The 15,688-nt window shown below is 44.5% G+C and overlaps 1 protein-coding gene across 1 annotated transcript in view; it reads left to right on the plus strand.

Moving 5' to 3' along the window:
- The window catches only part of PUM3 (pumilio RNA binding family member 3), a 47,157-nt gene extending 33,072 nt beyond the window's left edge, over positions 1 to 14,085 (plus strand). The window contains exons 15-18 of the mRNA XM_032866539.1: positions 6,075 to 6,297; positions 7,610 to 7,697; positions 10,016 to 10,106; positions 13,946 to 14,085. Of these exons, the coding sequence (XP_032722430.1) occupies positions 6,075 to 6,297; positions 7,610 to 7,697; positions 10,016 to 10,106; positions 13,946 to 14,078 (535 nt within the window). The 3' untranslated portion in view covers positions 14,079 to 14,085. The remainder of the gene's footprint in view (positions 1 to 6,074; positions 6,298 to 7,609; positions 7,698 to 10,015; positions 10,107 to 13,945) is intronic.
- The last annotated feature ends 1,603 nt before the right edge of the window (positions 14,086 to 15,688 follow it).

Consider the following 15,688-nt stretch of genomic DNA (forward strand, 5'->3'; position numbering starts at 1 on the left):
AGTATCTTACTGTTTGGATCACTACAGCTTTGTAGTGTATCTTGAAATCCGGGATTGCAGTATAGCCCGTTGTGCTCTTTTTCAAATTTGTTTTAGCTATTCAGGCTCTTTGGTAATTCCATACAAATTGGAAAATTATTTGTTCAAGTTCTGGGAAAACGCGGTTGGTATTTTGATTGGGATTTCATTAAGTCTGTAGATTGCTTTGGTAGTATGGACATTTTAACAATATTTATTCTTCCAATCCATGAGCACAGAATATCTTTCCATTTGTTTGTGTCACCTTCAATTTCTTTCATTAGTGTTTTATAGTTTTCAGAGTACAGGTCTTTCACTTCCTTGTTTAAGTTGATTCCTAGGTATTTTCTTTGGTGCAATTGCAAGTGGAATTGATACTTAATTTTTCTTTCCGTTACTTCATTATTACTGTATAAAAATGCAGTGGATTTCTATGTATTGATTTTGTGTGCTGCAGCCTTACTGAATTCATTGATCAGGTCTGGTAGTTTTTTGGTGGCGTCTTCATAGTTTATATAGTATCATGTCATCTGCGAATAATGGAAGTTTTTCTTCTTCCTTACTTTTTTGGATTCCTTTTGTTTCGTTATGTTGTCTGATTGCAGTGGCTAGCACTTCCAGTGCTCTATTGAACAAAAGTAGTGAAAGTGGATGTCCTTGTCTGGTTCCTGATCTTAGGGGAAAGCTCACAGTTTTTCATCATTGAAGATGCTGCCAGCTGTGAGTAGATGGGCTTTATTATGTTGAGATATGTTCCCTCTCAACCTGCCTTGTTGAGGGTTTCTATCACGAATGGATGTTGCACTTTCTCAGATTCTTTTTCTGCATTTATCGAAATGCTGTTGTGGTTCTTACCCTTTCTCGTGTTGCTCCAATGCATTATGTTGATTGATTTGTGAATATTGAACCACTCTTGCATCCCAAGAATAGATCCCACTTGATTGTGGTGAATGATTTTCTTTAAATGTATTAATGGGTTTGGTTTGCTGATATTTTGTTGAGGGTTTTTGCACCTGTGTTTGTCAAAGATAATGGCCTGTGATTCTTTTTCTTTTTTGTAGTTGCCTTTATATGATTCGGTATCAGGGTAATGCTGGCCTTCTAGAATGAATTTAGAAGCTTTCCTTCTATTTTTTTGGAATACTTTGAAAAGAATAGTTATTAACTCTTCATTAAATGTTTGGGAGAATTCACTGGTGAAGCCATCTGGTCCTGGGTTTTTGTTTGTTGGAAATTTTTTGATTACTCTTTCAGTGTCATTGCTGGTAGTCAGCCTGTTCACGTTTTCTGTTTCTTCCAGATTTAGTTTTGGGAGGTTTTATGTTTGTAGGAATTTATCCATTTTGTACAGGTGGTCCAGTTTATGGGCATTTAATTTTTCGTAAGATTCTCTTGTAATCCTTTGTATTTCTGTAGTGTGGATGGTTTTTTCCTCCTCTTTAATTTCTGATTTTATTTGAGCTCTCTTTTTGAGGAGTCTGGCTAAAAGTTTATCAATTTGTTCATCTTTTCAAAGAACGAGCTCCTGGTTTCATTGATCTGTTGTTCTTTTCTTTTTTTTTTTTAGTTTCTATTTTGTTTATTTCTGCTCAGGTCTTTATTATTTCCTTCCTTCTGCTGGTTTTGGGTTTCGTTGTTCTTTTTCCAGCTCTCTTTAGGTGTAAGGTTAGGTTGTCTATTTGAGATGTCTCTCGCTTCTTGAGGCAGGCCAGTATTGCTGTGTGTTTACCTCTTAGCACCATTTTTGTTGCATCCCAAAGATTGGGGGGGTGTTGTGTCTTCATTTTCATTGTCTTCTAGCAGTTATTGATTTCCTCTTTGACTTCTTGGTTGACCCATTGTTTAATAGCATATTAGCTATTTAACTTCCATGTGTTTGTGTTCTTTCCAGATCTTTTCTTGTGGTTGATTCCTAGTTTCATAGCATTGCAGTCAGAAAAGATACATAGTGTGACACAATTCTTTTTGAATTTGTTGACTTGTTTTGTGGCCTAATATGTGATCTGTTCTGGAGAATATTCCATATGAACTTGCAAAAAATGTGTATTCTACTGTTTTAGGATAGAATGTTCTGAATATATCTCTTAAATCCCTCTGGTGCAATGTGTCATTCGGAGCCACTGTTCCCTTGTTGATTTTCTGTTCAGATAATCTGTCCCTTGATGTCATTGGGGTATTAGATCCCCTACTGTTTTTGTATTACTGTCGATTGCTTCCTTTATGTCTGTTATGAGCAACTTTAGGTGTTTGGGTGCTCCCGTGTTGGGTGCATGAATATTTACAACTGTTACATCTTCTTGTTGGATTGTCCCCTTAATAATAATGTAGTATCCTCACTTGTCTCTTGTTGCAGTCTTTGTTTTAAAGTCTGTTTTGTTGCTTATAAGTATTGGTACCCAGCTATCTTTTTACTTTCATTTTCATAATGTTTTTCCACCCTTTCACTTGTATTGTGCGTGTCTTAAGGTCTGAAATAATTCTTGTAGGCAATATTTACATGGGTGCTTTTTAATACATTCCATCAGCCTGTGTCTTTTGATTGGAGTGTTTAGTCCATTTACGTTCAAAGTACATATTGAAGGATATGTACGTATTGCCTTTTGTTACTTGTTTTATGGGGTTTTTTTGTTTGTGTGTGTGTGTGGTTCTCAGTTCCTTGCTCTTTTCTTTCACAGTTTGCTGGTTTCGTTCAGTGATGTACTTGGATTCCTTTTTCTTTATTCTTTTCATATCTATTGCTGGTTTTTTAATTGTGGTTATTATTAATAGTAATATCATTAATAGGAATCATAGTAATAATATCATTAGTAATAATCATAGTAATAATATCATTAATAGTATTAACAATAGTAACATCAAGATGTCAGACATCTTCTGCATATAACAGTCTGTGTTAAGTTGATGGTCACTTAAGTTTGAACCCATTCCAAAGTGCTAAATTTGTTAGTGTTCTCCTCATTTTCTCCTCATTTCACCCCCATTTTAGGTATATGGTGTTACACTTTACATCCTTTTATTTTGTGACTAATGACTGATTTTTATATATTTACTTAATTTTATTGCTTTTTTGCTTCCTGCTTTTCTTAATTCTGCTTATGGTCTTTTCTTTCTTCTTAGAGTCCACTTTAACATTTCTTGTAGGCCTGGTTTAATGGTGATGAATTTCTTTAACTTCTGTTTGTCTGGGAAACTCTTTGTCCTTCTGTTCTGAATTATAACTTTGTTGAGTAGTTTTTTTGGTTGCGGGTTTTCCTCTCTGCGCTTTGTATGTATCAAGCCACTCTCTCCTGGCCTGTAAAGTTTCTACTGAAAAATCTGCTGATAGCCTTAGGGGTTGCGCTTGTATATAAATGTTTTCTTTTGCTGCTTTTAAAATTCTCTCTTTATCACTAGATTTTGTCATTTGAATTATTACTTGTCTTGGTGTGGACCTCCTTGGTTTGATTTTGTTGGAGGCTGTCTGTACTCCTGGATTTGGTATCTTTTTTCTTTCCTAGATTTGGGAAATTTTGAGCTGTTATTTCTTCAAATAAGTCTTCTGCCCCCTTTCTCTTCTTTTTGAGGGATTCCTATTATGTGAATATTAGTACACTTGGTGTTATCACTGAGTTCCCTTAAATCTGTTTTCATTTTTTATTTTTTCTCCTGCTTCAGCTTGATTGCTTTCCATTATTCTATCCTCCAGGTCACTGATCTGTTCTGCTTCCTGTAGTCTGCTACTCATTCCGTCTAGTGTATTGTTAATTTTAGTTATATTCTTCATATCTGATCGGTTCCTTTTTGTTTTCTGTCTTTTTGTTGAGGGTCTTACTGAGGTCCTCTACTCTTTTCTCAAGTACAGTGAGTATCTTTATGACCATTACTATAAATTATCAGGCGTATTTCTTATCTTTGTTTCATTTAGGTCTCTTTTGGTTTTATTCTTTCATTTGAGACATATTCCTCTGTCTCCTCATTTTGTCTAACTCTGTGTCTGTTTTTGTGTGTTAAGAAAGTCAGCTGTGTCTCCTGCTCTTGAAGGTAGTGTTTTTACGAAGAAGAAATCCTGGAGCGCTCCACAGTGCAGTGTCCCCTATTTACCAGAAGTTGGCACTTAGGGCTATCTAGTGTGTATGTTGTTTGCACCTAATAGTTGTGGCTGAGCTACTTTTTCCTTCATTGTCATTATGTACAATGGCTCTCTTTCCCTGTTGTGGGCAGTGTTTGGTCCCTGTGTTGTTAGTGGGCCAGTGGGGGCCCACCTTGGACTTGATTTGAGTCAGACCAGGCATTTGCCCGAGATGTAGTAGCACCGAACTGCCCTGTTGTCCCCTGAGCAGCTTTCTTTGGTGGGCGGGGTCTGCAGTTAGACCAGAATCTGTCCCCAGGCACTACTGGAGCTGGACTGGACTGGTGTGTGTGGTTAACTTTCCCTCTTGCCAGGGCAGGAGTTACTTTGGAGTGGGCTGGCCCCTGTCAGCTTGCAGAGCTGCTTTGGATGGTCTCTGCCCAAGGGGGGGGGTATTGGAGGAGGGAGGTCTGCAGGACAAGGCAATGTGGAGCTGAGGTGTGAGCAAGGTTTGTGCTGGCCTGCTGTGGGAGGGGCCCCGAGCGGAGGCCGGCTGGGGAGGGGTTGTGCTGGCAGAAGTGCTCAGGACCAGGGCATGCTATTACCAAAACGGGTGGACAATGTTGTCCAGGCACTGGTTCCTGCAGGTGTCCATGTATTTTGGCTAGAGGACAAAGAAGGGAAATGTCCACTCTTCTTGGTTCCTATGGAAGTCTCCCAAGGATCCCTGACCTTCCATCACAGGCTGTGAGTTTAGTAAACAGATTTCCCTCCTGTTGTGCCCCAGATGCTTTTTAAACTGCTGACTTCTATGCCGTGTCTCCACGGGGCTGTTTGTTGTGCCGTGTCCTTAAGGCGGGAACTCCCCCCTGCCACCCCACAAAAAAGGCAAGGACTCCCATTTTCTCTCACCCTCCCAGTTCTCCCAAGCCAAGCACACTAATTTTTTAAAATTCCAGGCATTAAGCCCCACTGATTGTAAGAACTCATGATATTATGCCCCGCTGAATTAATTAACTTCTTTTTTTTTTTTTTTTTTTTTTGGCCCTGCTGAATTTCAAAGCCAGATATTACAGGGATTTGTCTTCCCCACACAGGCACCCTGTGCATGGGTTACCCGACGTGAGGGTCTGTTTCCCTCCCTTCTCCACACCCACCGTATCCCTCCCTCCTGCAGTCAGTCATGGAGCTCCTTTTAGCTCTCCGACATGCCTCTACCTTTCCTACCCTCTTTGATATGGCCTCTTGTCTACATTTAGCTATGGAGAGTCTGTTCTGCCAATCCCGTGGTCATTCTTGGGGTTAATTACACTGATGTGGGTGTTACCTAGTAGTGTTCATGGGAGGAGGGGTCCTTCTGCTCCACCGTCCTCCCTGGAAGTCGGTTTCTTTCTCTCTTTCTTTCTTTCTTTCTTTCTTTCTTTTTCTTTCTTTTTTTTTTTTTTTTTAAGATTTTATTTATTTATTTGACAGACAAAGATCACAAGTAGGCAGAGAGGCAGGCAGAGAGAGGAGGAACCAGGCTCTCCATGGAGCAGAGAGCCCGACTTGGGTCTCGATCCCAGGACCCTGGGATCATGACCTGAGCTGAAGGCAGAGGCTTTAACCCACTGAGCCACCCAGGCACCCCAGAAGTCGGTTTCTTTATTTTTAAAGCTACTGGCATCACATAATGAAGTATTCTAGAGAGTAGTGTCCATAAAGTGGTCTACTTCTGTCTTACAGTTTGTTGTTGCTGTTGTTTGGGTTTTGGATTGGTTTGAGCTGTTTGTTATTATGTAAGTGCTTGTTCTGTGCCAGGCACAGTTCACATGCCGGGGCATGAAGATGGCAGACGGGTATCCCACCCTTAAATTGCTTATTACCTGCATGCACAACAGAGACAGACAATTACAATAAGTTAGACAAAGACTCTTTTAAGCCCTTAGAGGTTTTTGTGCTAATAAGATCGCTGTATTCCCTTTGCTCTTCATCTTACCTTAACGCCTCATTCACCGTGTTCCCACAGTAAGAAAGATACAGCGATCCGCCGACGTGAGCTCTTAGAGGCCATCTCTCCTGCTTTGTTAAGCTACCTGCAAGGACACGCCCAAGAATTGGTGTTGGATAAGTCTGCGTGTGTGTTGGTGGCCAACATTCTGGGAGCCGCCGTTGGAGACGTTCAACCTGCCATGAATGCCATTGCCAGCTTGGCAGTGGCCGAGCTCCATCCCGGTGGCAAGGATGGAGAGGTAACGTGCTACTGTCAGACGGGTGGAAAGCAGCAGTGTTGCATAACCCCAGTCACTGAGAACGTTGCCGTAGAGAGAATTCGAATGCTAATTGTCTCAACTCTGTGCATGCTGACAGCACAGCTGATCGTTGCGATTTCAAAATACCAGTGCTGTTATAACCCTGTATTTCTTAAAGTCTTCCCCTGACTTCCCCTGACCTACAGAGGAGAAACAGAATCTTGTACTGTGGCTCTCTGATGTTCACGATTGGCCCCAGACTGCCTTTCTAGCATATTCTGTGTTCTTAATTCTATTTTGAATTTGCTTTGGATTTTTGCACCTCTCTGCATTTGCACGTTTCTTCCGTGGGCCTAGATGCTCCCTGTGTTTCCATTTTGCTGTGCTGTCGCTATAGAAGGCCCTGTTCGTCCTCCTGCAAGGTCCCCAGCATCCTTCTCATGGATGTTGTTCCCAATTCCCTCTCTTTCTGATAGTTCCCGCCTGTGTTACTTGGCCCCTGAGTAATTCTGCCTTGCGTCCGCAGTTCATTGATTCATGGACCTGATCTGTGCGAGGCAGGGCCAGCACCGTCCCCCACCCCTCAAAGAAGATCGTAGGCGGGGGAAGACATACGCAGCAGTCCGAAGGGAGAAAGGGGCTCGGCTTGGCTGAGAACAGAAGGCTCAGGGGCTCGGGGTAGGAGATGGGTTGGCCGAGGGAAGAGAGGAGGGCAGAAGGCCGACGGTGCAGGCTTTGTTCTGCATTGGATCGTAAGCTGATGCGTGTGCAGAGCCTGCTGAGTCCTGATGTGGCCCCTGGGGCCTTAGAGAAGCCCTGGATCTGTCCGCCCGGAGCCGCGCAGATGAGCAGGCGGGAAGATGGACGTATAATGAGTTCCCTCTTAGGAGACCGAGTGTCTCCCCTGCTCCATAAGGAGAGATCCTAGGTATGTGGGACCAGCAGTGCCAGCTTTCTGTGCTTCTCTGCTGTCACGTTTTGTCCCAAAGGTTTCTTTGTACCTCAGCACTGCGTACTGCCACCCGGACGGCACTTGGCGTGATCTAAGGTGTGCACTGTGCTGGGGTCATTCAGCTGGGAGCACCTGACGCGGAGCCTCAGAGCTTTTTAGCAGCTCCTTTGAATATCCGTCTGTCAGTGCAGGGATTAGACTAGATCGCTGGTCCCCCGGCTGCTCATGGTCCGTTCTCGGTGACTTGACCTTCGCAGCACTATGGAACTTTCCACGTGACCACGTCCTCACCTGTGCGTGGTAGAGAACACATGGTAGGCCGCGGCGTGGCTGAAAACCGCTTTTATGTTTTCCTTCCAGCTGCACGTCGCAGAGCATCCCGCAGGACACCTCGTTCTGAAGTGGTTAATAGAACAAGATGAGAAGATGAAGAAAAGTGGAAGAGAAGGTAGGCTGTAAAACATGGATTTTCCTGAATCGTCTGTGGAATTTCCTAACCCCCGGCAGCCCTGAACTCGATGCCCGCCGTTTATGTTCACATGAAATTTGTTGAGTGTTTAGAAATGGTGTCTGTGGACAAGAAATGATTCAGTGCTTGCAGATAATGCTTTGGTAAATACTGGAAATTTATGTCCTGGAGTCCTTTGGTTTCCTTTCTCTTTCCTGTCCTCCCTCACTTCCTCTCCTCCCGTGCTACCTCGGTCTTCTGACCTGGTTCTGCCAGGGCCCTAAAAATGCCATTATGTTCCTTGCGGTGGGAGTTGGGGTTGGTGAGACTTGGGAGGGGGGACATTTGTGAGTGTCACTGGGGTACAGTTGAAAAGCAGGATATCTATCTCTAGTTTGGAGGAAGGGAAAAGCAAAAGAAAATAGTCCTCATCAGAATTTTGAACTGAACACCTGTTTGGGCACTGAAATACATGCGACCACAGGCCAGTCTTGGCCTTTGTGGCTTTTCACAACGCTCACAGCTGCTCTGTAGAAATTCCGCTTTCAAGAGAAGGACAGCATCTTTTAATCGAACTGAAAAGTCGCATACCATTCCTTTCTCAGCCCCATCTTTGACCAGACCGTCTGTTACTAAATTCGAACTCCATCCAGCGTTTTAGCCACTAAGGAGATCTCCCCCCACCAAGTTTGAACAGTTTGGGCGTTCTGTCATTGTGTCTGAAAAAATGTGACAGATCATGAATTTATGTCTTGAGGCAAGTTGCAGTTCTGATGGCTGGCGAGGCAATCGATACGCCGTCGAACTGTCACTTCTCACTCTGCCTTGAAGAATAGAGACTTAGGGGTGTTTGCCACTGCAAACTTTCTGTGAAGGAGAAAGCTTCTTGTAACAAATTTTGAACAAAAAATAACATACTGAGTCATTTTTTGTTATTAAGAAGTTGGCGCACAGTTGAGCTGAGTTTCTGTCCGAAACGTTGTCTGGCTTTTAAAATCCAAAGAATTTCCTAGTGATACTTTTCCTTAATTCATTTACACTGACAGCCATGAAACACGCCTGCATGGGCCTCGTGTGTGTATCAGGTGCACGTAACTCTGAACCAGTGCGGCTGTTTCCGTTATCTGTTGCTGTGTAACAGGCCGCCTCAAAGCTTGGTGGCTCTCGAACAACATCCTGTCAGGACGGTGGAGCTTGGTTTTGCTCACAGTCCTCTGGGGCTGCTCTGTTTGGGGTAGGAGTGTCCGTTTGGATGGTGGCTGGCAGTGGCTCAGTCCAGCAGCCTCAGTCCGCAGCCCGTGGTTGGGTTTTAAGAGAAGAAAGCAGTGCGGAGTGCTTTTTTGATTTAGCCTCAGAAGTTATCACACATAACTCTTCCCACACTCTCTTGGCTAAGTCCGTCACAGAGGCCTGCTGGAATTCAGGAGAAGACATTGGTTCCCCCACGGCTGGGCGTGCGGGTGTGCAGCATTCTAGCAGTGCTGTTGTGCTCACGTTTCAAAAACATTGTCTGTCTTGAGAGTTGATTACAGTCCTTCCTTAACGTGTGCCATGAAGAGCTACGTGGCCATAGGCTTCTTGGCTTTTAAAGGGTCCTCACACTTGGGTATCTTTGGGGGAATTATGCATGCTGCATACCCAAGATACTGGCCTTCAAGATAGGCTGCCCATACTTCCATCTGCACCAAGTCCTAGCTTTCAGAGTTTCTCCGTTGTCCAAGAATTGGTTACGCTTAGATGGCACAGTGAGTTAAAGATGATACACCAAGAACTTAGAAATCTGGTAATAACACACGAAATAATAATAAAAGATGAATAATCTTCTTGATGGGGGAATGTCTAGCTTTGTGGAGAGGAATTACCAGGTGTCAGCTGGAACAGTCTCCTGACCACTAGTGTTCCTCGTGGCACCTTCCCAGTGAGCGTTTTTCATGAGGGAGAACTTGATTCCATCCAAGCGTGAGGTACTGCTGTCAAACATTGACTTCCTGAATACCTTTCAGGTCAGGGTTAAATCATTAAAGAGTACAAAGAGATGCAGACGCGAGCAAGTGAGCTTTTTATAAGAGTTCAAGTTTTGTCTTGAGTAATTATAGTAAACATAGCATGAGACTTGGACCAGAGTTGAAAGAAATGGCTGTATTAAAAAGACATTAAATAAATCGGAGCTGGAACTTACAGTGTTAAGGAAGGTTGAGTGAGAACTCTTTTTATTCACTTTTTTATTAAAACATGCTTTTGCAAATTTAAGGGCGTTAGGGACAGAGAGGGGGACATAAATCTTGTATGCCGTCACTGAGTTTCCGTCTGTTTTTCAGCTTGTTTTGCAAAAACACTTGTCGAGCATGTTGGTATGAAGAAACTGAAGGCCTGGGCTAGTGTAAACCGTGGGGCGATTGTCCTGTCTAGGTACGTATGATCTGTGCCTTTCTGCATAGGGCCCTCCTCCTGAATGCCCATTTCCGCAGAAGACGCTTTCTTCACCTTCCTTCTCGGATCCGAGCTTTGTTCTAATTGTTCAGATTCCTCACAGCCACTCAGGGTCTAGACAAGTGTACCAAATAGTGGAAATCAAGCCTACCTCTTCCCATCAGTCCTTACTTACCTGCACCGTTCCGGCTTCAAGGACTGCAAAGTTGTCACAAGGTCTCATTTGGGGATTTCACCCCATTTAGGGTTTCAACCAAATGTGATTGTATTCTCTCTCTCTCTCCTCTCTCTCGCACTCTCAGGAAAGCTCTTTACATTTGATTAATTTGTAGAGATCCCTTTCACTCCCTTCTTTTCCCCCCAAGATTAGGGAGCCCTCCAACACCCAGTTATTATAAATTATTTAAGTCGGAGGACTTGCCAAGCCCATGTGTTCTGGAGCTTTATTCTTGCTATTATTAATTACTTATCTCAAAAATAGACATCCATAGCAACTCGCTCACCTATTGCATTTAGTATTGTTTGTCTTAAAATTAGCATTATGATATAATAAGCCATTAGCTTATCTAATATCATAACTCCTCGCCTGGTCCTCTTTTCTCTAAGCCTGTTGTAACCCACTTCCGCCATCCTGAGAGATGCAGAAGAGACCGCATCACTTTTTGTTTTGTTTTTTTCTCTTTAAAATTTTGTCTTGTTGTTTTACCACCTTTTGATCTCCTTTATCCCTATCCACACCTCCCCTGCCCCCCTCCACGCTCCCACAAACACACATACTTCCTGCCTCTGGCAACTACAGATCTCTTCTCTATATTTATGAGCTTGTTTGGTTTTGATTTTTTGGGTTTTTTTCTTTCTTTTCTTTTTTTTTTTTTTCCCATTAGATTTCACATATAAGAAGGGCACCAGGGTGCCTCATTCGGTTAAGCACCTGCCTTCAGCTCAGATTGTGATCCTGGGGTTTTGGGATCAAGCCCCATGTTAGGTTCCCTGCTCAGTGGGGAGTCTGCTTCTCTCTCTCCCACTGCCTCTCCCCACTCGTGTTCCCTGTCTCTCTCAAATAAATAAATAATATTTAAAAAAAGATTCCACATCTAAGAGACATTATACAGTATTTATATCATTTGATGGTCTTAACTACAGTTAAGGTTTTGACCAAATTGTAATTGCGTTCTTTTTAATGGATTAGACTTGTCCCTCTGAAAACTGTGACAGAGTTGCTTTTTAAACCACGACTCACTTTACATGTAATTTTCTTTCCTGATTTTCAAGTATTCTTAAAAGGATTCTGGAGGCATTTGCTAGTGAAGTCTGCAAGCTGATTGTTTGTTTCTAATTAAAATGGTAGAAAATTGATGATTGGTACATCGAGGCGTGCGTTCCACCTGTTTATTATTCTCTAGACAGAGTCGTGTCAAGTTTATAATTCACAGGTCATTGAGACTTCAGCTTCCCTGCGTTCTGTTGCTGGATGCGAAACCCTTCCATTAACCACATCCATTTAAAATAGATTTGTTTGTTGTGAAGCAATCACTGTCGATTCTTTTTCTCCTTCCCATGTTAGTGAGGTTTGGAGAAAGAGATACCAATCTTAAATTTGAATTTCCCACAGTGTTGCACGTGCAGCACACCTTGCAATTTAATCTACGTTGTTTGTAAATGTTGGGCCTTTATTCGTATATAATTTGACTTGGAACACGCGGGCTCCCAGACACAGTCCTTTGGGGCATTCATTTCTTTGGGCGGATCAGGGTTTCCAACTACATAGGTGGTGCAGATAATTTTTGTTCATTTCTCATTGAAATTAGCCGATTTTCTAGTGGACGTCAAAGAGCCAGAATCCTTTAGCTGAAGCGTGGACTTATTTAATGGGAGGTTTTTTACCAGGCATTTAAGAGTGTTAACACGTACTTCTGACATATCCTTTCATTAACGCTCGATTAACTAAAAATTTCAGCCATGCCACGCAATTAATTTGTAGAGCTCGCTCATCGATCACAGCTCCGTGTGGGTGGATTGCAGACCTTGGAAGGCTGCTGCTGCAGGCTTATTACCGAACACTGCGTAGAGGTGGACCACTAGTCCATACAGTGTTTGAGGTTCTGAAGGGAAGTTGAATTACCAATGACCTAATGCTTGATTAATACAATATCAGTGTTATATGGTTTTAGAATACTGTTACGCGCTCAACTCGTTTGGTGAAATTCTCTGCTGCTTTATATTTTACTTCAAACTCGTGCAGTGTTTTTCCCCCAGAAATCTTTTTTACAATAAGTGAAAAGGCATCCTGGGTATAAAAAAAAAAAAAAAAAAAAAACCCACAAAAAGCACTTTCAGCCTTGTATGCAGCCTGAAAATGCTTCAGGGAAGCAGAATACCTAGCATTTAGATCATTGTGGGCTCTAGGCTTCCTGCCTGGGTTCCAGGCCCAGCTCACTGTAATCTTAGGCAAATTATTCAGCTTCTCTGAAACTTCATTTTCTTGGTTGTAAAACTGGATTCGGGATCATCACAGGTCGTCATTGGGCTGCATGAGACAGTGGAGGTCCTATGCTTAGCATTTTGCATATGCTCAGCAAATAAGGACTTTGTGCTTCAGGTCAGTATAGAAAATAAAAACTACCTAGTGACTCACCAGCCTGTTAAAAGAGACTTTTACCAACTTTCTCGGCTTCCCACGTGGCAGGCTGTGCTTGTTGCTGGTCTCCCACACCTAGCAGGACGCTGCCCGGTGTGCTGGCTCACCGTCCTCTCGGTGCACGTGATGGAAGTTCTTAGCACCAGGGACTTTGGGAAACGGCAAGTGATTTGGTTCTGGGATGTGTTTCAGAGGTCAGCATTAAAACGTGGTCGTGAAGAAGGAGGAAACCAGGAGACTGAGCCCTCCATTCTGCAGCCAGGCCCCTGTTTACAGAGAAAGGGGCCTTCCTGTCACCAGCCTCCAGGACTCCATTCGCTTTTGGGGACAGAGCCTCCATGCAAGGTTTCAGAAAGCAGAGGGGACTTGTTTATTTTAATGGCTCATGTTGAGTAAGCATTGAGTGCTTCCTAAGTATCAGGCTCTGTCTAGGTGCTTTAGGTATGAGATCATTTGAGCCTCAGAAACCTTCTCTGATGGCAGGTGGCTTGTGTTGTTGATCCCGTTTATAGGTCAGGAGACAGTCCTAGAGAATTTAAACAGCATGCCCCTGCCTGTACGGTTACGGAGCGGCAGAGGTCGCTTTCGAGTCTAAGCCGTTAGGCTCCGAGGTAAAGCTGCTTACCCCTTCCCATGTTCTAGCTACAGAGAGGAGGAGGCCGGCTCTTCCCTGCTTCCCTGGCGGGCCCCCCGCCTTTCCTCTGTGCACCCCTCTGCTCCTGCTCATTCGGTCCCTCAGCGCTTCTCAGCCATCTGCTCTGCACGTGTGCTGCTGAGAAATCGCGAAGTAACAGCCAGGGTTTCTGTTCTTGAGCTCACCTGGGTGGGGGAGGGAAGATAGAGTTCATGCCGGAGCTATCTCTAAGGCAGGTGTTTTCCTGAGATGATCAGTCACAGCGGAGGTGGGACCAGTTCTGTACGGGGCGGAGGTGCTCCCACATCGGAGCGACTCGCCCAGCAAGATTAGAAAACGTGTTCTGTTGATGTGGTTTCCCAACATAGGCTACCAGCCCCCATCGTTCAGCTGCTGGATTCAAAAGATGGACTTCTCATTAGAGGACTTGTCTCACAAATCAGTGAACTGTTTATACGTCGCATGGTGATAGTAATTGCAGATGATTAGGGGTTTTTATGAAACATGATTGCTTTTTGTTTGTTAATCTTTGTCTTCTGTCTTCAGCCTTCTCCAGAGTTCCGATCAAGAAGTTGTGCAGAAAGTCAAGGCTGGACTGAAGGGCCTCATTCCCACATTGGAGAAAAACAAGAACGCCAGCAAAGGAGTAGAAATGCTACTTGAAAAACTGGCCGCATAGTGGACACAGTTAAGAACAAGAGAGAATCGTTTTTCCTGTCCTCTTTTCCCAGTGTGGACAAGAAGTGCTCGGGTCTACCTTCCTGGGAATCTGGGTGCTCCGTATATGGTTTTTTTTGGTATAAGAGTCTATTTATAAAACAATTTCTAAAAATTGCTTTTTTTTTTTTTTTTTAAATCCCAGCCATGTCCTCTATCGTACTGAGTAGTGAGGAAATCAGAGGTGAGGTGGTAACGTAAGAGGTCTAACCGTCCCAGACGGTGGGACCAGCCCAGTATGTGCCACGGAGGAGCAGGCGTTGATTGAAGAGAAGACGTCTTCAGAAGCAGTAGTCTGAGAAGGCTTCATGGAGGAGGTGGGGCTTGGGGACCTTGAAGGAAGGAGGGGCGTAGCCAGAAGGAGCCCAGGGTAGTCTGTGGTGGGAGCAGAGGGGAACTTCTGGTAAACTTGGGGCCTTGATGGCTCCAGGGAGAGAAGGTCCTCCGCAGCCAGAGCGGCCCCCTCCCCCGATGCCTTAGGGATGGGGCTCCGGGTTTGTGTTTGCAAGGAAGGGTCTGGAGTAAGGTAAGGCTCCTGGGGGAAATGTGTTGCAAGAAATGAGGGCATCACCAAGGTAGCTGAGTGAAGGTCCAGGTTCTTGGGAGAACCTCCCTGTCTCTGGACCTTCCAGGGGGATCACTCCTTGTGATAAGATGTGCGCCCTTGAGACTGTCCGTGAAATAGTTGAAGCCGTTACAGGGTCCGCGCTCGCAGATACGAGGTTTGCATTTGTTAACAGTGCTGCTGAAGTTTAAGTGTGAGGAAGATGTTGGCATTTGCAGACTGTGCTTGGTGTTAGCAGCCCCGTGTGGAAGGGTTGGTAGACCCCTCGGGGCCCCTGTAGCCGCGCCGGCTTGGACACTGAGCCTGGGAGCTTTTCTCTAAGTAGCCTGCAGGACAGGATGCCCCCTCCGGTCTGTCACTGCGATCCACCTGCCAGAGGACTGCTGGGCCTTACCTGACCGGACCGCGGGGGCCCGAGACGGCCCCCCACATACCAGACGCCGGCATCCCACCTTCCCGCTGTCCTGCTGGGAACGTGGAACCTGCCCAGGGAACCTAAGAGCCCATACTTGTAACTGGCCTTTCGCTGGGATCCTCCCGCCGGGTCTCCGGCTGGAGGCAGGATGGGGTGAGGAGGTGAATGGGGGAAAGGCCACATCAGAGCTTGCTTTTGTTTGACGAATACAGTGTGTGGTGTCCATGTAAAGGGTGCGTTCGGAAAGCGGAGAAAAAGCCCTGCTATTTGTTCCATCCAGGAGACTAAACAAAGTACCATACATCTTTATCAAATTAGAGCGGAACCAAAGCCGCAGCCCTTCCTCCGCCTCGTTCCTCCATACCCTTGCTTTGCCCTGCCCAGAAGTAAGGTCTTCCAGTTCTTTTCAGCTCTGCCTAGTTTTAAAATGCAGATTTGGGTTTTGTTGTGGGTTTTTATTTGTTTAATCTATTAGTTGTAGGCTTTGACTTTTCTCTTATAGGAAAATATAGATTAAGACTTTTCACCATGGGGGCCGGGGGCGGGCAGGGGAGGCGCCTGGGTGGCTCAGTTGGGTGAGCAGCTGCCTTCA

The sequence above is a fragment of the Lontra canadensis genome, unplaced genomic scaffold, assembly GCF_010015895.1.
Source record: "Lontra canadensis isolate GAN:19392208 unplaced genomic scaffold, GSC_riverotter_1.0 scaffold31, whole genome shotgun sequence".
NCBI classification, from domain to species: domain Eukaryota; kingdom Metazoa; phylum Chordata; class Mammalia; order Carnivora; family Mustelidae; genus Lontra; species Lontra canadensis.